Source organism: Mus musculus, chromosome X (genome assembly GCF_000001635.26).
Source record: "Mus musculus strain C57BL/6J chromosome X, GRCm38.p6 C57BL/6J".
In the NCBI taxonomy this organism is placed as follows: Eukaryota; Metazoa; Chordata; class Mammalia; order Rodentia; family Muridae; genus Mus; species Mus musculus.
The window spans coordinates 13,268,517-13,295,634 of NC_000086.7; the positions used below are offsets into that span (position 1 = coordinate 13,268,517).

Sequence of the window (27,118 nt, forward strand, 5' to 3'; positions counted from 1 at the left end):
ACGGCTCTGGTGTCTAGAATATCTTGGGGTTTCCAAGGCAACTTCAATGTTACAGCTTCTTGTTTTAATGTCTGGGATTCACACATGATCTTTTGGGATCCTCCAAAGGGCTTGAGTCACTTCTCCCTCTGCCCTCTGTAGCACTCTAAGCTCAGATTGATCCACTCCACAGCTTCTGCTGTTCTTGGTGATCATCCCATGGTACTGGCATTTTCAATACACTGTGGTATTCCTCTGCAACTAGGCTTCACCAATAGCCTCTCATAGGCTCTCTTCATGGTGCCAAGCCTCAAATTCTTTGCATGACCCCTTCAGTCCTGGGTCATCAACTGCAACTGAGGTTGCACCTTCACCAATGGCCTTCCATGGCCTCTCAAAACACCAAGCCTCAGCTGCTCTTTATGACCCCTTCATGTCTTCAAAATCAGTACCACCTGGGTGACTCTTACACATTACCAAGTATAGCTGATGCCAGAGGTACAACCTTGGGTATCTCTAGAACACGGCTTCTTTGTACTCAGAAAACACTTTCCAGAAGATTTTACCTCAGTGATCCTGGTCTTTTCTTAGTCACTACTAATTTCTTAGGTCAAGTTAACCAGCATCAATTGTCCCAGTAATCCCGTCTACTCTTGAATCTAAAGCCACATGGCCGAAGCTGCTGAGTTCTGCTGCTTACTGGGGCTAGAACATGGCCCCCTTGTTCAATTACATAATCACCAGCTTTCTGTTTTCCAACTCCTTCACTGCCTGGCTGTCCTGGAACTTGCTCTGTAGATTGACCTTGAACTCAGAGATCTGGATGACTCTATCTCCTGAATGCTGGGATTAAAGGTGTGATCCACCAAGTCTGAATTTAAGTTTTCCTTCACCTAGAATTTGCTCTGTTCTAGGCTGGCCTTGAACTCAGAGATCTGTTTGCCTTTGCCTCCTGGGATTAAAGGATTGTACTACAATGCCTGGGCCTAAATTTAGCTGGGTGGGATCTTGCCCCAAGGTCACTACTCCCTTGATTCTTTTTTTGTTTTTGTTTTTTTGTTTGTTTCTTTTTGTTTTTTGTTTTTGTTTTTCGAGACAGGGTTTCTCTGTGTAGCCCTGGCTGTCCTGGAACTCACTCTGTAGACCAGGCTGGCCTGTGTACGGCTCCTTTACCTGTACGCTGGGGATTTAACCTCTATCTCCACTCTCATTAATATGGGTGGCCTATTGCTCTTATTAAAAGGAAAGGGGGATATGTAGGGAGCCGCCCTCACATTCGCCGTTGCAAGATGGCGCTGACATCCTGTGTTCTAAGTGGTAAACAAATAATCTGCGCATGTGCCAAGGGTAGTTCTCCACCCCATGTGCTCTGCCTTCCCCGTGACGACAACTCGGCCGATGGGCTGCAGCCAATCAGGGAGTGACACGTCCTAGGCGGAGGATAATTCTCCTTAAAAGGGACGGGGTTTCGCCATTCTCTTTCTTGCTCATACTTTCTCTTGAGCTTGATTTAAAGACTCATCAAAACTCAACACGTTAGAAATCCACCTGCCTCTGCCTCCCAAGTGCTGGGATTACAGGCATGCGCCACCACGCCCGGCTGCCCTTAATTCTATTTAATATCCTGGAACACAGGATTCAGCTCCATTTCACTTCCTGGTGCCCCTTTAATATTTGAACCATACATTTTATATTTTTCTTTTCTCAGCTTGCTATGCTTGTTTAAAATGCTCTTCATGAGACTTAACCAGAGAACAAAGTTTATGGAGGGGTGTTTCTGAGACTTCCTCTGTCAATGCAATTAATCTGAGTTCTTCACCTTAGCTTCAAGCAGACTTTTCAGAAAAGGGCAAAAAGTAGCCACATTCCTCACCAAAATACAAAACAGTCTCTAGGCCACATAGTGCTTTACAAATCCAAAGTCCCACTCTTCCAAGCAAAAGCAGGGTCAGGCCTATCACAGCAACTTCTGTCTTAGTTAGGGTTTTACTGCTGTGAACAGACACCATGACCGAGGCAACTCTTATAAGGACAACATTTAACTGGCTTACAGGTTCAGAGGTTCAGTCCATTATCATCAATCAAGGCAAGAAGATGGCAGTGTCCAGGAAGAGCTGAGAGTTTTACATCTTTATCTGAAGACTGTTAGCAGAATACTGGCTTCCAGGCAGCTTGGATGAGGGTCTTAAAGCCTGCACCCACAGTGACACACCTACTCTACTCTAACAAGGCCACACCTTCTAATTGTCACACTCCCTAGGCCAAGCATATATCAACCATCACAGGGGGCTAAGAGAGATGGCTCAGCAGTTAAGACCACTTCCAGAGCATCTGGGTTCAGATGGTGGAGTTTATATGGTAGTTATCAACCATGTTTAACTCTAGTCCCAGGAGATCTAATATACTCTTCTGGCTTCTGTGGGCATCAAACATGCATATGGTGGACATATATACATGGAGGCAAAATACATACATATAAAATAAATCAGCCGGGTAGTGGTGGCACACGTCTTTAATCCCACCCAGCACTTGGGAGGCAGAGGCAGGTGGATTTCTGAGTTCGAGGCCAGCCTGGTCTACAGAGTGAGTGCCAGGACAGCCAGGGCTATACAGAGAAACCCTGTCTCAAAAAACCAAAAAAAAAAAAAAAAAAAAAAAAAAAAAAAAAAAAATCAATCTAAAATAAGAATAACATTTGGGCTAGGGATGTTCTTGTATACCATGTGTAGGCCCTAAGTACCATTTCTAGTAATAAACACACACACACACACACACACACACACACACACACACACACACACGGAAGAGACAGAGATACACAGTGACAGACTGAGACTACGATGATTTAATCTTATTTTTTGGATGGGGTTAACCTCAAACTCTATATAGGCCATATAGGCCAATATGATGATGGGGTGTGTGTGTGTGTGTGTGCGTGTGTGTGTGTGTGTGTGTGTGTGTGTGTGTGTGTGTGATAACTTGAGGGTGGAGAACTGGAACATGGTTTAGCAGGTAAAGGCCCCTGCCACCAAGCCTGTTGATCTGAGCTTGATCCAGGGACCATACAATTCTCACAGCTTGTCCTCTGAGTTCCACACGTGAACAGTGCTTTGAGAACCCTTGGGCACACACATAACTAAACAACTAAATGCAGTTAACAATATCAAAAAATAATTTGGAGGTAGGGCTAGTTGTGGCACATGCCCTTCATTACAGCGTATAGAGAGGTGGATCTCTGTGAGATCAAGGTCACATTTGTGCTTCTAAGCTACATCACAGTCACCAAAACACAGCGAGAAAGCAGTCAGTTCTGGTGTTCTGCAGCAGTGACCATAGCTTACAATAATCTATTTTTCCTCTGTTTTGTCTTTTTCAGATGTTTTAAAATTTATTTATTCATTTGGACTGTGTGTGTGTATGTGTGTGTGTGTGTGTGTGTGTGTGTGTGTGTGTGTGTGTATTTGGCAGTCAGAGGACAATTTTTAGGAGTCAGTACTCACCTTCAACCATGTGGCAACTCAGGTTGTCAGACTTGGTGGCAAGTCCCTTTACCTGCTGAGCCATTTTTGTTTTGTTTTGTTTTGTTTTGTTTTGTTTTGTTTTGTTTTGAGAGAGGGTTTCTCTGTGTAGTCCTGGCTGTCCTCGAACTGGCTTTGTAGACCAGGCTGGCCTTGACTCACAGATATCCCCCTGCCTCTGCCTCTTCAGTTCTGGGATTAAAGGTATGTGCTAGCACTGCTCAGTTCTGCTAAGCCATTTTACAGGCTCTTGTGTTTATAAAAAGATAAAGAGAGGGAATATGTTTTGATGGATGTGTGATAAGGTGTGGAGAAAGGGGGCACCTCTGTGGGCCCATTCTGAGGCATCCCTTCCCCCTGAGGGACCAGCCACATGACGGTATTGTTTAGAATAGAGTTTATTCAGGATATGGAGAGGGGAGTTAAGAGGGTTGTAGTGGCAGAGAAAGGGAGGGGGTTGGAGTAGAGGCCATGGAGAGAGAGGGGGAGGGGAATAGGGAGAGGGGGGTAAGGGGAGAGAGGACAGAGTAAGAAGACAGAGAGCAGAGGGGGCAAGCAGCCCCTTTTATAGTGAGTCAGACACATCTGGCTGTTTCCAGGTAGCTGGGGGGGGGGGGGGCGGAGCTTAGACAAGATGCTAACACCTAGTTTACTTGTTTTTGGGACAAGGTCTTATACAGTCCAGGCTATCCTTGAATTCACTCTGTAGCTGAGGATAACTTGAACTCCTGATTCTCCTGCTTTCACTTCCCTAGTGCTGGGATTACAAATTATACCACCATGCCCTGCTTATCTAACACATATTTTATGAAAATTTAGAAGAGCTTTAAGACCCTAAACATAAGGAAATGATAAGAGTAACTTGCTAACTACTATGATATCATCACTCTACACTATATGCATGTATTGAAATATTACACTGAACCCCATTAGTATTCATCATTCATATGGTTTTTTAAAAACTGTTTTACATTTTGTGTGTCTGTGTGTACATGGGTGTGGCACAGTGCATGTGTACATGTATGGAGTTCAGAGAACAACTCACTGAAGTCCTACATTAGACTTCTAACTAAGTGCTGAGAGGCCCCTGGACATTTAATATGTGAATACATGTTAATATGGTTTGTTTAAGATTTATATTATGTCTACTAGTGCTCTATCTGCATGTATATCTGCATGCCAAAAGAAGACATCAGATCCCAGTTCAGCTGGTTGTGAGCCAATGTATAGTTGCTAGGAATTGAACTTGGGATCTCTAGGAGTCAGTGCTCTTAACTGCTGAGCCATCCCTCCAGTCCTGTTAATAAGATTTTTTTTTCAGAGTCTTTGAGCAATTTGTTGGGGAGATGAGGGGTGGCTTAGGACTTGCTCAGTTAATCACATGTATCTTGGCTACATTCCTCAGGGATCTGACTGCCAGCTCAACTACTGCATATTAGCTCTCTTGTGCCTCCTCTCTATACAGCCTGGAAGAAACACCCCTTCTAGGTAGGCCTCAAGGTTTAGAGAGACTACCCAAAGTATTGAGAATATAATCCATAGATGAAATTGGATCTGGCTTCCACAGGTCAGTGAGTCACATACTTTGTGTATGGGCAGGGGATGGTGCTCATAGATTGTCTGCAAGGAAACTGTATTTTCACAATGCATCTTTATGTTTTTTAAAGATTTATTTAGTTTATGTACATGAGTACACTGTAGCTGTCTTCAGACACACCAGAAGAGGGCATCGACTCCCATTACAGATGGTAGTGAGCCACCATGTGGTTGCTGGGAATTGAACTCAGGACCTCTGGAAGAGCAGTCAGTGCTCTAAACCACTGAGCCATCTCTCCAGCCCCTTCTTTATGTTTTAATTCATAACACCTTGATGGCCAACAGGGAGGGAGAAATTGTGGAACATATACCTGTGCACACAGTTTGTATTTCTTTCTTTCCACGTAACTTAGCCTGGTCTCAAACTTTTGATTTCCTAGCCTCAGGCTCCTGGCCTGCTGAGATCCAGGCACGGGACCTGATGCCCAGCTAAGTCCTGTATTTCTTAAGTGAGATTAATGATTTAGAGAAGCTGTCAAAGACTTGAAAGTTAAAACATGGGATACATTTTTTAAAAAAAATTAAAAATGATTGCACCCCATTAGCCATCAAGGTTTGTAGACCAGCAATCTTCGCTAAGGGGGAAAGTGTAGTAGTTTTTATCAAAGGACAGACTATGTAATTCCAACCTAAGACTGGTAGTCTAGGCACAGCCAGTTTTCAAGTTCTACAATACCCATGAAGAGCTGCTAAACAAAGGCCCCATGAGTTAATGAGCACCGTGGTGTCCTAAGGCAGGTGAATCCCTGGGCTACACCTCCCAGGCTCACAGGCTACCCTTTGCTTCCAGTTCAGAGCTGCCTGCTGCCCACGGCTTCTCTACTGTAAGGGAAGGGAGAAGTCACTGGGTTAGTCTGTCTGAAAATATTTTTAGCAGTTTAAATGGCAGAGAAGATACCCTTTAATCTAATTTTGTTTTGGCCTTCCCAAGTTTGCAGAAGGAAGGCAGCTTTCAGGTCAGTATTTCAGGAACTGCGTACAACAATCCTGGTTCTATATTTACCATCCCTTACCCTTGAATAAGAAGGAAGAAGGGCTAGCCTATACTGCAGTTTAGCTTCTTCCCCCTAAATAATAATAATAGTAATAACAATAATAGTAATATAATATAGAAAATACTTATATAATATTTATTATTATCACTATTATTATTAATTGTGTATGATAGGATGGGGCAAGAGTGCCATGGACTGCATATGGAGGTCAGAGGGCAGTTTTGTGGAGGTGATTTGCTTCTGTTCCTTCTATCTTGGGTTCCATGGATTAAACTGAGGCTGACAGGTTTCAGTAGCAAGAGCTTTACTGGTTGAGACCTTCCCACCACATCAGTTTCATTATGTATGCCAGACTGTCCCCAAACTCAGGATCCTTTTTCTTTAGCCTTCCCAGGGCCAGGATTAGAAGACTGGACCATAATTGCTGGCCCTACCATCTACTTTCCTCTTTAGAACTGTTACCAGCCTCTGAAGTCACATTCTCCTAAGTATTCTAACTCAGCATTGGAAACAAATCTGTTTTTCTTGAAGCTCAAACAAAAACCCAAAAGGTGATTACAATTTTAAAATACAAGAAGAGGGTTGGGCGTGTTGGTGCATGCCTTTAATCCCAGCATTTGAAAGGCAGAGGTAAGTAGATCTCTGTGAATTCGAGGCCAGCAAGGTCTACATGAGATCCTGTCTTTTTTCTGCTTGTTGTTTTTGTTTGTTTATGGACTGGAGAGATGGCTTACCCATTAAAGTCTAGGCTCATAATAAAAAATGAAATATGAAATAAAATCCCCAAACAACTGAACAATAACAAAAACCAAGAAGAGACTCAGCAGGTGGGTGTGGTGGTGTGTACGGGAATCCTAGCACTTGGAAGGCAGAGGCAGGTCCATTGGAGTTCAAGACAAGCCTCGGCTACAGAAGACCTTGTTACAAAAACTACATAAAAGGATACTGACGTGGGCAACTACTTTTACCTTCATACTTCTAATTATCTTTCTGAGCCAGGAGTGCTAGCCCAGGCCTATAATCTGCACTTGAGAGACTAAGAGAGCTGCCTCAAGTTTGAGGCTACATAATGAGAGCCTATCTCCAAACAAACAAGCAAAAAAAAAAAAAAAACCAACCCAACCCAACCCAAAAAAAAGGGGGGAGGGGGAGGCTAGGGAAGTAACTCAGTAGCATGTACAAGACTCTGGGGCTGATTTCCCCCAGCCACACACATGCTTACTCTTTCAATAGTAGGGATGTAGCACTCTCCCTGAACTTTGTCCCAATCCAAGATAAAGCGCAGTGTGACCACTCCAGAAAGACCCTGAGGTATCTGGGTCTGGAAATCCCTTGATTACTGCTTAACTTCAGCTGTGCAAAGTCCAGTTAGTTCTGTCCTTGGTTTTAGGTCACGTGGCCTCAGAGAATGGCAAGAAAGTTTGTTTAAGGCCACCCGTGGAAGCAAAACAATGGATGTGTATCCCTCTCACGCCCTGTATTATGCCTGGCCCAGGTCCACCTAGGATTTAACATCTGTTGCGCATCTGTGTGTTGCACCTTTCACAGGGAAATGTAACAAATTCCAACCTCTGTGTCTGTGTGTGTTAGTTTGTTTCTTGAGTGTGGCCATTCACAAAGAATGGTCATGCCATGCAGTTTTATTACGGTGGAGGTTTTAGCAGTGAGGTCGTGTGTGCTGCCCACATCAACCCATCCTGCTGCAGAAGTCGAGGTGATGGGAAGCCAGTCACAGAGATGTTTTCATAGAGCAACCCTGGACCAAGATGTGACTCCTTTTCTAGACCCAACGCTTATGAGAACAGCGGAAAGGGAAGCTACTTGAGGGACAGTGCAGAGAGAGAAGGAGGCAGTTTTACCAGGACAGCTATAGAGAAACAGGCTGCAGAGAGAGAACAAACTAGACACAGCTGAATCCAGAGACTGAGAAGGAGCCAGAAGATCAGAACAGATTGCCAAAGTTGGTATGAGGCCAAGCAGAGCAATCAGGAGAAGCTGAGAGAAGCCAGACAGAATTGGTCAGCTTAGAGAGGCATTTAGAGGCAGAATAGCTGAATTGAACCAGCCAGATAGAGTTCAAAAAGAACAAGAAAGGGCACGTTTATTCAGCAGCAAGTCTCAGAGGCTGAAAACATTCTAGGCCTAGATTAGATTGTACTGAGGCTAGAAGCTTTCAGGAGTAGGTTGAAGTTAGCAGACTGAGGCAGTAAGCCCTGGAGATGACAATTACATCAGGCAAATAAAAGATATTGTAGTAACTGCTTTTCAAAAAATATTTATTTCTAGCTGGGCAGTGGTGATGCTCGCCTTTAATCCCAGTACTTGGGAGGCAGAGGCAGGCAGATTTCTGAGTTTGAGGTCAGCCTGGTCTACAAAGTGAGTTCCAGGACAGCCAGGGCTATACAGAGAAATTCTGTCTTGAAAAACAAAACAAAAAAAAAATTTTTTTTTCTATTTCTGTGTATGTATTTCTGTGTGATTGTATGCTGTGTGTGCCCATGCCTGCAGAGTACATTTGATCCCCTGTAGCAAGAGTTACATACAGGTGACGGTATGAATCTAGCTGAGTGCTGGGAACCGAACTTGGCTCCTTGGGAAGAATAGTTAGTACCCTTGACTGCTGAGCTATCATTTTAGCTGCTATCAACTGCTTTTATTCCAACTCTGTAGGTATTTCCAAAGCCCTGAGAGGTCAAATGAGTTGCCTCCACTCACATAGCTTAGAAGTCCTAGAGCAGGGAGCTAATTGCTAGTTTTAGGAACTGCAGCTCCCAGGCTTTCTCCTCATCCATCTCAGGACACCTTTAGGTCCAGGTTTCTGGGCCTTGATGCAGATAGTATATTTGCTTTAATACAGGCTGTTAACTTAAAATGCCTGTGAAGGTAGGAACGTGAGTAGGAAAAAAGTCTGGTTTCAGTAATTTCTGACCATTTTTAGCCTATTACTCTTATTTGAATGACCCCATATATTTCATTATATTCAAATATAAGCATATATTTGAATGCTTAGCCATCAGGGAGTAGAAGTCTTTGATAGGATTAGAAGGATAAGGAGGTGTGGCCTTGTTGAAGGAAGTGTGTAACTCTGTGTCCATTTGAGGTTTCAAAAGTCAAGCCCAGGGCTGGAGAGATGGCTCAGTGGTTAAGAGCAGTGACTATTCTTCCAAAGGTCCTGAGTTCAAATCCCAGCAACCACATGGTAGCTCACAATCTTCCATAACAAGATCTGACTCCCTCTTCTGAAGTGTCTGAAGACAGCTACAGTGTATTTAAATATAATAAATAAAGAAATAATAAAAAAAGTCAACCCCAGTTCTTTCCCTGCTGCCTTCAGATCATAACATCATAACGCAGAGCTCTCAGCTTCTCCAGCACCATGCCTGCCTCTGCGCCGCCATGCTGCCTACCATGATGATAATGGATTAAGCCTCTGAAACTTTAAGCCAGCCCCAATTAAATGCATTCTTTTATAAAAGTTGCCGTGGTCATAGTGTTTCTTCACAGCAATAGAACACTAAGAAAGCTACTTACAGTAAAAGATGTAAATTGCTCCTTAATAGACCAGTCATTGGGGGGGGGGGGAGGTTTAGCTGCTCTAAGCCTGCACACTATTCCTTTTCAGAGTGAATACGTTGGAAGACGAATCTTTTTTGTTTTTCCATTTTTTTGTACATTTAAAAAAGATTTTTTAAAATTTATTTATGTGTGTACGTATGTTTATGTCTACAGGTGCCTATGGAGGCCAAAACGGTATCAGATCCCCTGGCGCCAGTTACAGGAGGTTGTAAACAGCCTGAGGTGGGTGCTGGAAATGTAACTTGGGTCCTTTGAAAGAACAGTGCATGGCTTTTAACCACTAAGCCATTTTTCCAACACTGAATTTCCTGTACGTTTGGTATTTCAACAATAACTTATTAACAAAACACCCTAGTCATTTGAATTAAGTATACGAAGCAGGGCTAATTGAAAATAGGAACCTGCTGCATATTTGATGGGGGCAGGGATTCCCCCTGACAGTGCCCTGTGGATATAGTCTACATAAGTAAAACAGCCCAGAAGCAGGTTGTCAGTTAACCTCCCCGTGGCAAGCAATTGGAGTGATGCTCAGAATCTCCAGCTCTTGAACAACAGACTCCTATTTGTCTAGATTTATGTGAAAAGGAATCTAAAACAAAACTAAAAACATATCTCACTACTGTGCTTTGTGAATCCTCAAATCTCATAGCAGAAAGGAACCCATCTTAGTTTCTTTGGATTTGCTGCGACAAAACACCATGGTCAAAGCAACGTATAAAATAAAGCATTCAGTTGGGTTTATGCTTTCAGAGGCTTAGAATATATGATGGCAGGACAGCTGAGAGCTCACATCTTGAACCACTAGCAGAAGGTGGGGACACACACACACACACACACAAAGAGGACTGGGATCCAGGAGTCTTTTGAGACTTCAAAACTCACTTCCAGTGACACACCTCCTTCAACAAGGCCATACGTCCTAATTCTCCCTAGACAGTTCTAGCAACTCAGGACCAAGTATTCAAACCTGAATGGGGGAGTGGGAGGGTGTGTGTCTGTGTGCGCGCGCTCGCGCGGGCGCACGCGCCTGCTTGTGCGCAAGCGCGCATGCATACGTGCGCTGGCTCATTCTTCAAACCACCACAGGACGATAGGAATCCTTGGGTCTAATGGTTTTCAAAGGGGCACTATGGAAATATGTGCATCTGAGGGTGCTAATACTGCTGAGGACTACTGGTATGTGGTCAACAGAGCCAGGCGTGCTAGATCAATTCCATATATGAGAGAATTGGTCCACTGGATACCCATGTAGACACAAAACCACATCATCATCTAGGTTGGCTTCAAATGTAGCTGCCATCATTAACTGAAAAGCAACATTCAATTGTTACACAAAATGAATAGTAAAAACAACAGGGGTTTGAAGTCTAGTGGTCTCTTTTATAGAGGAGGAAAATTGAGAACAAAAGCCGAAAAGCAACTTGCCTAGGGATTGTTTTATTGTTTCCGTATCTCTTTAAAAGTTCAGTTTCAATTTTACAAACTGGAAAAGTAGAAGAGTTTGTACAGTAAACTATGTGATGAGAAGTAATTGTTTGAATTCTGGCAGCAGAAGGCCCCTGGTGGGGGGGTTGGGTTTGGGGTTGAGGTGGGGGGGGTGCTGAGTCCTGTGTTTTATTTGTGAAACTGAGGGTCAGAAAGGAGTATCTTTTAGGTAACTTGTGTGCTGCCATTGCCTAAAAGCTGAGGGCTCAATATATTCTTTTGGTTTTGTTGTTTAAGGGTATGTGTTTTTGAAGCTGAGTCTTGGGGGGTGGTCCGCCTAGAAGCGGGGTCCACCAGAATCGGCCCGTTTGATGACAGACCCCTTTTTCCTCCATATTCTGTCTAGTGGAGAGAGAGGCCTGAGGCAAGTTATCTCGGTCAGGGAGACACAGGTTGTGTCCAGTCACACATTCTCGCCTCCCTGGGGTCCCTTACTGTGCCAACAGCCACAGGCTGGTGCCAGGAATGCCACGCGGAAGGACACAGGGGCCTACAATAAGTGACTCTTTCACAAACGAGAGAGGCTCCGGGTCCCGGGAGGGTCCTGGATTGCCGGCTCTAGATTCGCGTGAGATAGTTTTATTGTTCCTTCAGAGTGGGGCTGTGGGAGTGATGCTATCTATAGGCAACGGCGATCTGAAGCCTACAGCAACCCGCACATCCCCTACAGTCCCTGCTCAGATGGACTCGGGTCACCATGCAGCCTTCCACCTTTCTGCTTCTCATTTCTAGTTCCCTTCCCCCTTTCTCCTCCCCGCCCTCCCGCAGTTTTCCCGTCCCTCCCTCCCATTCCCAGCACTAGTCAAGCGAGTTTCCCTTCTTCACAAGATGGCCACCTTGCTGGACACCCACGGTCACGTGATCCCACTGCCCTCCACGCAGAGCCAGGGCTCATTAGTTAGGCCAGACAAAGCCCACTGCATCATCTCCACGCCCGGGGACGGAGAGGAAGGGACGAGTGCTAGAAAGAAGGACGAAAACTGGGTACACAGGGGAGGAGCAGCCAATCAACCTAGTTTAAAGCTTAGGGCCTTAAGGCTAGAGGACGGTCAGCAATCATTTCTCGCGAGATCTCGAGAAAACAGTAAGATTAGGGGACCGGTGGAGACCAGGGGATAGCAAACCCAGGAGAACCAGAACCACATATACCCAAGGCTTCTTTATGAGCCGACGAGGACGCGGGTAACTGGACTGATTAGGAAATCTCACGGGACTCAGCCGAGCAACGCACCGTAAGCAGGCAGAGCTCCTAACGGCAGTGGCCGGCCGCCCGGGAGAGGAGGGCACACGTCTTACGTGCTGACGTAGCAGTCCTCCGAGTCGGTATATAAGGTCGGTGGCCGCGCGGTGCGCTTCAAAGCCGCAGTTCTCCCGTGAGAGGGCCTTTGCGGTAGAGGCAGCCTTTGCTCAGCAGCGGAAGACTCCGATTTCTCGGTACTCTTCAGGGATGAGTCATGTGGCAGTGGAAAATGCGCTCGGGCTGGACCAGCAGGTGAGCCTGAGCCGCGGGGGTCGCTGCATCACTTTGCCCCCTGCCCTAGCCTGCCTTGTGGCGCAGCTCTTTAAGTTCTGCTTTTTGCCTTCCCGTCTCCCTGGACGGCTCGGGCCGGCGGGTGGCCAGTGGCTAGGGGCTCTGGAGGGACTGGATGCTTGCGGGGGGAGTGCTAGAGCCGGTGATTCCTCCGGCTCGGCTCGGTGCGCGGTATTGTCCCTGGCCCGAGCACAATGGCGGCTTTTGTGTCTGTGCGCAGGCGAGCGGAGGGGGAGGGGGCGCGCGCATTCGGGCGCACGCGCGTCCCCTGGTTGATTAGTGACCCGCAGGTGGGGATCGGGGCGGTCGGGGGGGGGAGATTGCCCCGCGTGGCGTGGCGGGGCCCGGGTGGATGGTTTTGGCCCCGGATTTCCGGGGCTTTGGGCTTCCATGGCCCCAGTGGCTGTGGTTTGGAAATTAGGGAGCTGGCGGCGGCGCGCGGGCTGGCCGAGTGGCCCCGCGGCGCTGGAATGTGGGAGGGGGCGCCGCGGGAGGGGGGCTGGCCTCTGCGCGGGCTAATGGCGGCGGCCTCCTTTGTGTGGCGCAGGCCGGCGGTGCTGCGCGGTCGCCCCCCCACCCCCATCCCCATCCCCCCGGGTCTGCCCGCCAGCGGGTTCGCCTGCAAGCCAGCTGGGTTGCTTCGGCCCCGCCGGCCCGGTGCGTCGCGGCAGGGGAGGCCGCGGTTCCCGAGTGGAAAGTTTTGTGACGCAGAAATTTCAGGGCGGATTGGGCGGGGGGAGGAGGGGGAGGGAGGCCAGGGCCGCTGCGTGCGCACTTGCGCCGGGCTTGGCGGTGACGCGAGCCACCCGGCGCGGCCCTTGCTCAGCCTTAGGCTCCAGGAAACGACCGCGCGGCCCGAGCCGGGCACGCCCGCCCTTTACCTGGGCGCAAGGGAGGACCACGCGCCTTGCGAGTGATGGCCCACTCTGGGATCCTCTAGAGGCAAAATGCCCAGAATATGGCAACAGATAACTTGTTGCTGCCATCGAAGTAAAATTGGGAGATTGGTCAGGCCTGGTTTCTGATTACTTAATCGAGACTCCATTTCTAGATTTAGAGGCCAAGGAGATGAGGGTCTGGTGCCTTCTGCCTGACCTATGACCTGCTACAGTAAATCTTCCATGTTGTGACACATTGTAACTTAAGGGACACTGGTAACATTTTCCATTCTAAATGATACTTATACTAAAATGATACTATTGTTGAACTATATTGGAAATTATATTTCCAAGAGCCTTTCATAAGTTGGTAGTGGATTTAACTTCGAAAGCTTAGGAATTCGGAGTGGTTCAAGTTTGTAATGAGTACCAACAGTGCATTTGGCAACTTTGTTGCTTCGATTAATGTCAAATGATTAAAAAAAAAAACCTACGTAGACTAGAGAGATGGCTCATCCGTTAAGAGGACTGGGTTCAATTCCCAGCACCCACGTGGCAGGTCATGCCTGTGTAACTCCAGTTCCAGGAGATCAGACACCCTCACACTGCAGGCAAACCAGAGCACATTTAAAAAACTCGTAAAAAAAAACCAAAACTCAGATTTTAATAAACGCGGCTTTAAACGGTAGTTACAGTATCAAGGCATGGCAACATTTTTTCTAATGACAAAGAGGTTACATCTGCTTTCTGTTTTCAGGGAGCTTAGCGATACTAGTAGTTTGCAAGTATCGGCACAGATTTATCGAGTAACATTTCCTTAAAACGTAACAGTTCCAACTTTCCTGTTTTTTTTTTTTTCTTCCTGTTTTTCAATTGTGGTTTATACTCCTAAATAGATAGTAGTTATATATCGACAATATGTCTCAGTGGGTAAAGGCATCTGCCACCAAGCGTGATGACCACAGCGACCTGAATTTAATCAGCCTGGTCTTTAGTGAGTTTGAGGCTAGCTAGCCAAGGCTACATAGTGAGGGACCCCCCCTCCCACAACACACACACACACCCTCGAGCAGTGTGTAGCATTTTTGTAAAATCTTGTTAACCAGTATAAGGAGATGGGCAGACTTTGGAGGCTAAAGCCAGTAAAATGCCCTTTAGTAAGAACATCAAAGGATATTCATGACTAGTTCTGTGAGTTTACAGTAAATGTGGGAGAACAGGAATTATTCCAGTTTTATTCTGTAGTGCTAAGTGGTGAGTGTATTGATAAAATTGTCTTAGGCAGTATTATCCCAATTTAATACATTTGTGCTGTATTTGAGAGTAAAGGAACTAAATAATACCAAGTATAAAGTTGGTGCTGTTTAGAAAATTTTTAAAAATGGTTAAAATGAATCCTACACTCATAACGTGTGGCTTTTATTTTCAGACAGGGTCTGATTTAGTGCAGGCTACCTATATTGCTGAGAATCTGATCCACCTGCCTCCATTTCTCCAATCCTGGGACTACAGCCATGAATCGTTACACTTTGTACTATACTGGGGATCAAAAATCAGGGCTTGATCCTTCACTATGGGCTAGCACTCTACTAACTGAACTAAGCCTGAGCACCTAGTTAGTGTTTTAAAACCATTTGTTTGGCTGCCCTGACTTCAAACCTCTTAGAAGTTTTTATTTAAAGTATGTGTCTGCCTGTCTGTACCATCTAATGCTTTGCCAGAAGAAAGCAGTGGATCTCTCTCACACACACACATACACACACACCATGCCTGGCTAAAATTCTAAGATTCATCAAAACAAAGTTTTAGTTTCTCAAATAAGGAGCTTTACTATGGAAAATGTTTACAGAACAAATATTGTGAAAGATGGAATTGAATTTGGATCCAGTTTCTGATTTTGTAACTTGCTTTCTGTGGTATTTATAGTGGCACTATTTTGTGTTAGACTCTATACTTTAGTGTGTTCTTGGTCACATTCTAAATTTTATTAATAACTGTGTGGGCTCCAAGAGGCAACTATTTGAACGTGGGGCCAGGAAACAGGAGTATTTTTCTTTGATTTCATTCAACGTTGAAACTAAAAACAGTTTGATTTCCTTATAGTTTGCTGGCCTAGACCTGAACTCTTCAGATAATCAGAGTGGAGGAAGTACAGCAAGCAGTAAGTAAAGCATTTTATGGATGTATCGACAATCAGAACTAGATAGCTTTTCCTTGAATGTTAAGAATTTTTTAACGAATACTGGTAGAATGCACTTTCACTGGCTAGAAGTTAGAAGTGCTGGGCATATATAGGTCCGTGATCATGTCCTTGAATGGCATATTCAAAGCCGTACCATCCCTATCACTGCTAAAAAAGAATAGTTGGTTCAGGATGTTGTATGCATCTGTACAGAGGTGTCCTGTGATTGACACACACACACACACACACAATCTTTTTAACCTATCATCCTAACAAACCTTTCAAATATTTAATTCAGAAGTGCAAAGAGAATTAGAATTAGGATAAATACCCACTAGTAGCCAGTTAACTGGTGTGCAGGTATTACTAACTGGCTGACAAAGCTAGCTTCATACTCAATCTCACCTGCCTCTGCTGGGATTAAAGGCAAGTACCACCACACCCAGCCTTAACTTACTAGGCTTAAAGTTGCCTTTTTTTTTTTTTCTCTTTTAAATGTAGCCTAGGGAATACAGGCATAATACCTATCTTAAACTTCTATCTTGCTCACCAACCCTTTGAAGTTGTTGGGACTATTTGATTTTTTAATAGGTAATTTGATGAAAAGCTTTACTATGAAGGTATTTGGCATTTTTTGATTAATTTTGTGTTCTTTTAGAAGGGCGTTATATCCCACCTCATTTAAGGAACAGAGAAGCTACTAAAGGTGAGTCCTTAATACCAGTTTGGTAAATGTAATTCTTGATTCATTTAGAAATTAGTCAAAGCCTAGGGAAGGTGAGACAGTTTGGGAAGCCTAAACATTTCTACCATAATTGATTTTAAAGTACTGGAACTTAGTAACTTTGAAAACCTTAACTGATGTCACACCATGGAAAGTTGCCTTCAGTGTCACAGTTTTTGTATGATTTATTAGTCTCTTATTACATCTTGCTTTTAATGTGAGAAAATAGGTGTGTGCCATCGTGTGTAGTACAAACTACATGAAAATAGGTTGTTGTCTTAACATGACAAGAAGATGGACTTAGCACAGATAAGTTAAACTATCAGGCACATTCTAGTGAATCGTTAGTGATTCACCAGAATTCTTTGTCAAGAGATTAGAAGAGGCAGGACCTTAAACTTTACATACAGCTGGAAGAAATACCTGGAGAAGGAATTAAGTTCTTGATTGCTAGGGAAAACCCATGGCTGGGTAATAGTAGAGACAAAGGCAAAAGGAAAGGAGCTTATAAATGTCCCTGACTAATCAGAGGTCTTTGAAGCTACTTCAACCTTAATTGTCTTAAATGTAACTGTCATTGCTGATCCCTACTTAGGCAAATATTTTTATTTGACTTTGTATTGGGAGCATATAGGGGAGAGAGTTTTTTTTTTAATATTTTTGATATTGTTAAGCTTGTAAATAAAGTACTAAAGTGATACCATTTGGACTATGATTCATGTGTACAAGGCATTATAGTTTTGCTATTGGAACTGAAAAAATACTAAACCAAATAATCTGAGATGCTAATTGACTGTTTCCTTGTAAATTCATTCACATCAATAAAGTGAATGGCAGAACGCAGCTATGTGATAGTACCATAGTCATCTTGCTAAAGGCAAAGTTCCAAATATTCATACGCTGTCAGATTGCATGTCTTAGTTATCTTTTGCTGCCACCTTTAGAATATTTACATTGGCATTTGATACCAGAGGGATAAAAGAGCCAGTAGGCTTAAAGTTCAGAAAGATTAAGACCATGTGTTAATAGGATTTTACTGTTTTTTATTTTTAGGATTCTATGACAAAGACAGTTCAGGGTGGAGTTCTAGTAAAGATAAGGATGCATACAGCAGTTTTGGATCACGGGGTGATTCAAGAGGGAAGTCTAGCTTCTTTGGAGATCGTGGAAGTGGATCAAGGGGAAGGTAAGTGAAACCGTTACATATATTCAATGGTACTTTTATTATATATATTGAATAGTACTTTAAATGTTTTTACCCTATCAGGATAAAGGCATTCTAGGCATTCTATCTACCTAAGTCACTGCAGTTTCTTAGCTGCAGGCTTGAACCTATTACATAGAAATCAGATGAAATTACAGTGTTGCTACACTTTAATCCCAGCGCTTGGGAGACAGGCAGATGATCTCTGAGTTCTAGGACAGCCAACACTTGTTTTAAAAAACAAAAGGCTGGCGAGATGGCTCAGCGGTTAAGTGCACTCACTGACTGCTCTTCCAAAGGTCCTGAGTTCAAATCCCAGCAACCACATGGTGGCTCACAACCATCTGTAATGGGCTCTGATACCTTCTTCTGGTGTTTGAAGATAGCTACAGTGTACTCACATACATAGAATAAATAAATCTTTTAAAAAATGCAAATATGAAGTCAGTTTCTGTATTTCTCTAATTCTAATATTAATCTGTTTTAGAAGTAATTTCATATAGTGAATAGCCTAATTTGCTTGAGCTCTTTGTAGACTCTTATGGAAAAATAAACACTTATACAAGTGTGACAAACTGACCTCATGTGCCTAATAGCTATGGTTAGTCTCCCATCTCCAGATTTTTGGCAAACAGACATAAAACAAACATCTTTATTCAGGTAAGGATTTTTTTTAAAAAAAAACTTTCTTATTTAAAAAGTTATCATGTGAATTTTTTTCCTCAAATGTCTATAATCTGAACAATTGATGTTTGGGGGTGCTATTTTTTTTAAATTTTTACTGCTAAATATATTTTAACAAACACTTTGAAGGCCTGGGCTACATGCCCATTTAAATTTTTTTTTAAAGCTTTAATTTTAAATGATAGAATGTATGTGACAAGATTGTTATATGACTTTAGAAATTATATTGATTTTTAGATGATATAATCTGGTGGTTTGAACTGTTCACAATTTGTAGTTGATCAATTCCTCTGAGGTAGTTCTTAGAGTGATCTGATGATGGTTAAGATTCTAATTTTAGTCCTTGTGATACTCAGGTTTGATGATCGTGGACGGGGAGACTATGATGGCATTGGTGGCCGTGGAGATAGAAGTGGCTTTGGCAAATTTGAAAGAGGTGGAAATAGTCGCTGGTGTGACAAATCAGATGAAGATGACTGGTCAAAGCCACTCCCACCAAGTGAACGATTGGAACAGTAAGTTTAAGTTTTTAAAGTATGTGATGAAATCTTTCTCATTGGTATTATATGTGAATTTACCAATCTATTTATTCCAGGGAACTCTTTTCTGGAGGCAATACTGGGATTAACTTTGAGAAATATGATGACATTCCAGTCGAAGCAACAGGCAACAACTGTCCTCCACACATTGAAAGTGTAAGTACTTGCTCTCTTCTTAAATTCTGTATAATCATACATTAGAGTTTGTGGAAAGGGAGACATTGGTTGTGTTATAAGTAATTTGCTTTTTGAAATAGGTCCAATGTAAAAACCCAACTTAGTAATCATATGCTAAAATTTTGCTGTTTGTTGTCATTCACAAATTAATATAAAACAGCTTCAGATAACATTTCTACTTATGCCATTGAATTTGATAGTTCAGTGATGTCGAGATGGGAGAAATTATTATGGGAAACATTGAGCTTACTCGTTATACTCGCCCAACTCCAGTGCAGAAGCATGCTATTCCTATTATCAAAGAGAAAAGAGACTTGATGGCTTGTGCTCAAACAGGTAAGCTCATTGATTAAATGTCACTCTTTTCTAGTAAAAAATCACATACTAGATATTTATGGGTTTATGTACAATGAATACTAGATATTTAGGGGTTTATGTACAGTGAACATTTGGCAATACTGAATTTCATTGTTTGTAGTCAAAGAAGCCATAGATGATACATAAATAATGGCTGTATTCTATTAACCCTTATTTAAAAATAGTACCTTGTTCCTAAATTTGCTGACTCTTGTTTTAGTCAGCTAAAGAGAAATTTCTAGGAAGTTTGGCCATAAAGTAAAAGTACTAAATATGTTGATTTAGAAGTAATGAGGGTTTTATTGTGGTCTACTGATGAACATATTTCTCTTAACAGGCTCTGGAAAAACTGCAGCATTTCTCTTGCCCATCTTGAGTCAGATCTATGCTGATGGTCCAGGAGAAGCTCTGAGGGCTATGAAGGTAATATTCCTTGGTGTTGGGAATGAGGCCTGGGGGGCTTTTGCAAGTTAAGCAAGTGCTCTGTCATTGAGCTGTATGACCACTGTAGTCTTTATAAAAGAAGAGTTATTGTGAAGATTAAGACTATTTTTTAATATGGTATAATATATAAATTGCAAAGGGAAATGAAATTCTTATAATAAGTGATAATTAACAAATTTCTATTTAGGAAAATGGAAGATATGGCCGTCGTAAACAGTATCCAATCTCTTTGGTACTGGCACCAACGAGAGAATTGGCAGTGCAGATCTATGAGGAAGCCAGAAAAGTAAGTGCATTTCAGTGATGCATAGCTTGCCCATTGATTCTAATAAAATATTTAATATCCATGTAAAGAATCTTGACATTGAATTTGATGGAGGTTCTTTGTTTATAGTTCTCATACCGATCTAGAGTCCGTCCTTGCGTGGTTTATGGTGGTGCTGAAATTGGCCAGCAGATTCGAGACTTAGAACGTGGATGCCACTTGTTAGTAGCCACTCCAGGACGTCTAGTGGATATGATGGAGAGAGGGAAGATCGGGTTAGACTTCTGCAAGTATGTGTTTGTTACCTTGTAAATACTGAGAATATGCAAATAATCATAGTTCAATCAATGTTGAAAAGTCAGCTAATGCTTTAGTAAAGGGTAGTAACTAGATCCGAGGACAAAGGGAGTGCTCCGCAAGATGGCTAAGTAATGGTGCTTGCTGCCAAGCCTGGTGGCATGACACATTCTATTGCCCCAGCCATCATCATGGTGGAAAACATACTCTTGCAGATTGTATTGTGCCTTGTACTTGTGCATATACACAAAGATTGAAAACAGTTTAAAAAGTAAGCTAGTTGGCTCTGATCTTGGATGATTTTATCTTGGCAAGAGTCCTTTTTTCCCCAATGTAACTAACTGTATTAAATATTGTTAAGTACATTGATCATATTTAAATTAGCAGATAAAACTAAATTGCCTTGATTTCTTCTCAAAATCTTAACTAAATGTTTTTTCATGGCAGATACCTGGTGTTAGATGAAGCTGACCGGATGTTAGATATGGGGTTTGAACCTCAGATACGAAGAATAGTTGAACAAGACACTATGCCTCCAAAAGGTGTCCGCCACACTATGATGTTTAGTGCTACTTTTCCTAAGGAAATACAGGTACTATTCTGTAATTTTCACTAATTTAAAGATTTCAGTAGATGTTTTCAGAGTTTTGTTATGTAGGTCAGGCTGCCCTCTGACCCTCCTGCTGCTATGCTTAAAGGAATGTGCTACCACACTTGACCAGAAATAGTGGGGCTGGCAAAATGGTCCAGTGAGTAAAATTGCTTGCTACCTGAACCTACATGATGATGAGAAAGAACCAACTTCAAGTTGTATTCCTTTTGATATCTACACTTAAACATATACACAAGTAATAAAACTGTAAAATTAAAGAATGGCTTTCTTCTTCAGATGCTGGCCCGTGATTTCTTAGATGAGTACATATTTCTGGCTGTAGGAAGAGTTGGGTCTACTTCAGAGAACATCACACAAAAAGTGGTTTGGGTGGAGGAGATAGACAAAAGGTCATTTCTGCTTGACCTTCTAAATGCAACAGGTAAAACTAGCTCTCTGACTACTTATGTAATGAGTATTTATGTAATGAATAGTCATTAGCTCTCTGTAGTGAGAAATGTTTGTATCACCATCATTTTCCATCCTATTTAAAATGCCATTATGTCCATTTTATTTGTCTATATACATACTTGAAAAGTATTGTTTACTAATAGTGATAAACTTTATTTTCAAATTCAGGCAAGGATTCCCTGACTCTAGTGTTTGTGGAGACCAAAAAGGGGGCAGATTCGCTGGAGGATTTCTTATACCATGAAGGATATGCTTGTACCAGTATCCATGGAGACCGTTCTCAGAGAGATAGGGAAGAGGCCCTTCACCAGTTCCGCTCAGGAAAAAGCCCAATTCTAGTGGCTACAGCAGTATGTATATTTTTTTACTTTCAAAGTTGATTATGTCCAAATACTTGAATTTAGTGGGCCATCTCTAACAAAAGTTACATTTCAGGTAGCAGCAAGAGGACTGGATATTTCAAATGTGAAGCATGTTATTAATTTTGACCTGCCTAGTGATATCGAAGAATATGTGCATCGCATAGGCCGTACAGGCCGTGTGGGAAACCTTGGTAAGTGTTTAGTTACCGGATATCCTGATTGTTTTATTGTGATAGCACAGGAAAGAACTTTATAGCTTTTTGCTTAAGACCATGTTGGCCTTGACCTCAAAAGAATCTAGCTATCTCTGCCTCTAGACTTCTGGATTGAAGCTGTTTAATCCATGCACACCCGCCTACGATTTATAGTATCTTGAATATTAGGATTCCTACAATGCAGACAGGATTTATTAGTTGAATAGCTAATAGTAATATTTTTTATTACCTAGTAAGGAAAGAATGCTAAGCTACTTTTCTGTAGTACTTTTTATTTATGTGTGGTTTTGTGTATGTGTGTGAACTGTTTCAGGTCTTGCCACCTCATTCTTTAATGAAAGGAATATAAATATCACAAAGGATTTACTGGATCTTCTTGTTGAAGCAAAACAAGAAGTGCCTTCTTGGTTAGAGAACATGGCTTTTGAACACCACTACAAGGGTAGCAGTCGTGGACGTTCTAAGAGGTAAGGTATACACGTGATGCATAGTTAGGGGCATGAGAACGTATTTCTCAGTATTGTTTAAGGTAACTATCAGTGCTTATACCAACATGACTTTTCCACCCCTTGCAGCAGTCGATTTAGTGGAGGGTTTGGTGCCAGAGACTACCGACAGAGTAGCGGTGCCAGCAGTTCCAGCTTCAGCAGCAGCCGTGCAAGCAGCAGTCGAAGTGGTGGAGGTGGCCATGGCGGCAGTCGAGGATTTGGTGGAGGTAGTTTGTTTTAAACATAAGACCATTTGTGGAAGTTCAATACATAACTTTTGAAAGAAAAAGCAGCAATCTTGATGACTTAATAATTTGTTTTTTTAATCTTTCCCTAGGTGGCTACGGAGGCTTTTACAACAGTGATGGATATGGAGGGAATTATAACTCCCAGGGGGTTGACTGGTGGGGTAACTGAGCCTGCTCTGTAGTAGGTCACCCTGCCAAACAAGCTAATATGGAAACCACATGTAACTTAGCCAGACTATACCTTGTGTAGCTTCAAGAACTCGCAGTACATTACCAGCTGTGATTCTCCACTGAAATTTTTTTTTTAAGGGAGCTCAAGGTCACAAGTAAAGATGAAAGGAACAATCAGCAGCCCTGTCTGAAGGTGGTTTGAAGACTTCATTGCTGTAGTTTGGATTAACGCCCCTCCCGCCTACCCCTATCCCAAACTGCATTTATAATTTTGTGACTGAGGATCATTTGTTTGTTAATGTACTGTGCCTTTAACTTTAGACAACTTTTTATTTTGATGTCCTGTTGGCTCAGTAATGCTCAAGATTCCAATTGTTTTTGACAAAATAAATTTACTGAACTTGGGCTAAAATCAAACCTTGGCACACAGGTGTGATACAACTTAACAGGAATCATCGATTCATCCATAAATAATATAAGGAAAAACTCAAGTGGTAGCCTGTCTTAAGGCTTTTGATACTTGCAGATTGGGGAAAAACAAACAACAAACGTCTTGAAGCATATTAATGGAATTAGTTTCTAATGTGGCAAACTGTATTAAGTTAAAAGTTCTGATTTGCTCACTCTATCCTGGATAGGTATTTAGAACCTGATAATAGTCTTTAAACAAGCCATTCCAGTCATGATGAGGTGATGTATGGATACATGCATACATTCAAAGCACTGTTCTCAAAGTTAATGCAAGTAAATACAGCAATTCCTCTTTCAATGTTTAGGCAGATCGTTAACTATGAGCTAGCCAAATGTGGGCATGTTATTACAGGGAAAGTTTAAAGGTCTGATAACTTGAAATAGGTTTAGGAGAATTCATCTACTTAGACTTTTTAAATGCCTGCCATAAAAAATTGAAATGGTAGAATGGCTGACCACAGCAATGACCAGCCCTCACCTAGGGCTCTGGATGATTTTTGGTCTAATAACGCATGCTAGTGTTGATGTTTTTTGGTCAAGATGGGAATGAACAGGAAGAATTATGCAGCAGGCTTTATTTTAAATGCCGATTCACATTACTCTGTTCAAGCTGCGTTGAGATGTTAAACTGGCTTACTATAGACTTTGTAAAAAAAAAAAAAACAAAACAAATGGCTCCAGAAGAGTAACAAACTGAAATCTGAGATCACACAGGTTGGAAATATGTACATAACTGCACAAGGTGTCAATTCTGCTCTACAGTGCAGTTTAGTCAGTTTTAGTTGCATAGGTTTCCATTGTATTTATAGTCTGTTTATGCTAAATCTGGCCAAAGATGAGCATTGTCCACCACTAAAATGCCTATGCCACTGGGAATTCTGGGTTAATTTTGTGACCAGAATGCAGTGATCAAAATGTTCAATCTTTTTACAGTGGCATAGGAAGATGGCAAAAATTTCCTAAAGTGCAATAGATTTTCAAGTGTATTGTGCCTTGTTCTAAAACTTTTATTAAGTAGGTGCACTTGACAGTATTGAGGTCATTTGTTATGGTGCTATTTCAATTAGTCTAGGTTTAGGCCCTTGTACATTTTGCCCATAACTTTTTACAAAGTACTTCTTTTATTGCACATTCAGAGAATTTTATATATATGTCTTGTGTGCGTGTCCTTAAACTTCCAATCTTATTTTGTCTCTTGGAGATTGTTGAACGCAGCTTGTCTAGGAAAGGGATGGGACTAGATTCTAAAATTTATTTGGGACCATGGGAATGATAGTTGGGAAGAAAACTTTGCACACGACAGATTTCTAGATACTTTTTGCTGCTAGTTTTATGTAATATTTATTGAACATTTTGACAAATATTTATTTTTGTAAGCCTAAAAGTGATTCTTTGAAAGTTTAAAGAAACTTGACCAAAAGACAGTACAAAAACACTGGCACTTGAATGTTGAATGTCACCGTATGCGTGAAATTATATATTTCGGGGTAGTGTGAGCTTTTAATGTTAAGTCATAATAAACTCTTAAGTCAAATTAAGCAGACCCGGCATTGGCGGTGTAGCCATAACTTTCTGATGTTAGTAAAAACAAAATTGGCGACTTGAAACTAAATCATGCCAAGGTTTTGATACACTTGTCTTGAGATATTAACGAAACACTTCAAAACACTGATACAAAGTGTCCAGATTCTCAGATGTTTGTTGTGTGAGTTTTGTTTAGTTGTATTTTTTTTTCAGTGAATGTCTGGCACATTGCAATCCTCAAACATGTGGTTATCTTTGTTGTATTGGCATATTCAGTGACTTGTACATTCAGCAATAGCATTTGAGCAAGTTTTATCAGCAAGCAATATTTTCAGTTATGTTTCAAAATTAAGAATGGGTTTAAACTTGCTGAATGTAAAGATTGACCCTCAAGTCACTGTAGCTTTAGTAGTTGCTTATTGTATTAGTTTAGATGCTAGCACTGCATGTGCTGTGCATATTCTGGTTTTATTAAAATAAAAAGTTGAACTGCACAGTCTCCTTTGTTGTTGTCAATTGTGGTTTACTTTTAGAGGTGAAAATAAAGTTGTGCTCTTGCCTGAGTTGTCGTTTGATTGTCCATTTTTTAAAATGCCTCTTGTAGGCAGAATGAGTGCCCCGTGTAAAGCAGTGTTGGGATACAGTGCAATTACATTTTTCTGCTAGATGGGTGTTGAAAGATACACATTAGTATATAACGTGTATTTGTAGTTTTTCTTTTGAAAAGGTTTCTGTAGTCCTGGGATTTGCTGTCTCAAACTTGCAGAGAACCCCTTGCATCTGCCTCCCCAAGTGTTGGGATTAAAGGTACGCTCCAGTGGAGCTAGAGAAAGTACCCAAGGAGCTAAAGGGATCTGCAACCCTATAGGTGGAACAACATTATGAACTAACCAGTACCCCGGAGCTCTTGACTCTAGCTGCATATGTATCAAAAGATGGCCTAGTTGGCCATCACTGGAAAGAGAGGCCCATTGGACACGCAAACTTTATATGCCCCAGTACAGGGGAATGCCAGGGCCAAAAAGGGGGAGTGGGTGGGTAGGGGAGTGGGGGTGGGTGGATATGGGGGACTTTTGGTATAGCATTGGAAATGTAAATGAGCTAAATACCTAATAAAAAATGGAAAAAAAAAAGAATCTTAATGAGGGGCTGGTGAGATGACTTCATGGTTAAGACTGCTCCATGAGTTCAAATCCCAGCAACCACATGGGCCTGGACGAGCAGGGCAGAACAAGAGGGAGAAAGGGAAGGGGGCAAGAAAAAAAAAAATGTGGAATATTTGGTAAGGAAGGTAGTTGAACAATGCAAGAAGTTTGGTAAAAGGTGTATTAGTAATCCAAAAGGCAATGGTAAGTATCTACTTGGGGAGTGGTGGTTAACAGTCTCTGTATAGCCCTGGCTGTCTTGGAACTCACTTTGTAGACCAGGCTAGCCTCTAACTTAGAAATCGCCTGCCTCCCAGAGTGCTGGGATTAAAGGCGTGCATGGGCTTCAGTCCAATTCTTACAAATCCAGTACTTAGTGATTTCAAAGCTAGTTTCTGATTTGTACAAAAAGGGGATGTGAAATTGTAGTTTGAAATGTTGCATGAGGTGAGGAGAGTTAAGCTGTTCACGTGACTCTGAGGATTAGGTACAAAGCTTTGGTATAGCAGGCTCCTTGAGAAAATAGTATGTGTTCTATTGCTATGGTTTGTAAGTGTCCTAGAACTCTAGGCCGAGTAGTCTGGGCGGGAAAAGCTGAGCTGCCACCATCTTTACATTTTAGCCTCAAGTTTTCTGAGTTGTAGGTGTACAACACCATGTTCCTGTTTGTTTAAGCTGTAGCAAATTAACTTTTCTGGTTTACTTTATACCAGTCTATTCTGGCATGTTTCTAATATCAAGATCACCTGGGTCAAGGATGGCCAGACTAGTTTTTTTTTTTTTTTTTTTTTGTATACTGTGCTCAATTCAACTCAAGAGACTCATCTTTTCAGCCACTATTTTTCTCTGCCATAGCATAGCCTCCCAAGATTGTCAGGCAGAGAGGCTCAAAGGTGTATTAAAAGCTGTGTCCTTATGTGTTGAAAATAGCTGCACAAACGGTAATGATTTCGTGTTTCCATTTGCCTTGAAACTACCTTGCAAGCCACTTCACCTGTGA

General features: G+C 42.2%; 1 protein-coding gene across 2 annotated transcripts; it reads left to right on the plus strand.

The window, feature by feature from the left end:
* Positions 1-11,979: 11,979 nt before the first annotated feature.
* Positions 11,980-25,472, plus strand: Ddx3x (DEAD box helicase 3, X-linked). 2 transcript variants are annotated; one of them, XM_006527566.3, is made up of 17 exons: positions 11,980-12,641; positions 15,662-15,719; positions 16,402-16,446; positions 17,518-17,650; positions 18,709-18,867; positions 18,948-19,047; positions 19,269-19,404; positions 19,763-19,848; positions 20,057-20,155; positions 20,264-20,424; positions 20,879-21,023; positions 21,321-21,465; positions 21,663-21,844; positions 21,930-22,047; positions 22,385-22,538; positions 22,647-22,786; positions 22,897-25,472. In XM_006527566.3, exons 1-17 carry the CDS (start codon positions 12,597-12,599, stop codon positions 22,974-22,976), a joined length of 1,986 nt encoding a protein of 661 aa, XP_006527629.1. In that variant the 5' UTR covers positions 11,980-12,596; the 3' UTR covers positions 22,977-25,472. The 2 variants fall into 2 exon arrangements, with proteins under 2 accessions (XP_006527629.1, NP_034158.1); NM_010028.3 differs by having other exon boundaries at positions 12,506-12,641; positions 16,399-16,446; positions 22,897-25,467.
* The last annotated feature ends 1,646 nt before the right edge of the window (positions 25,473-27,118 follow it).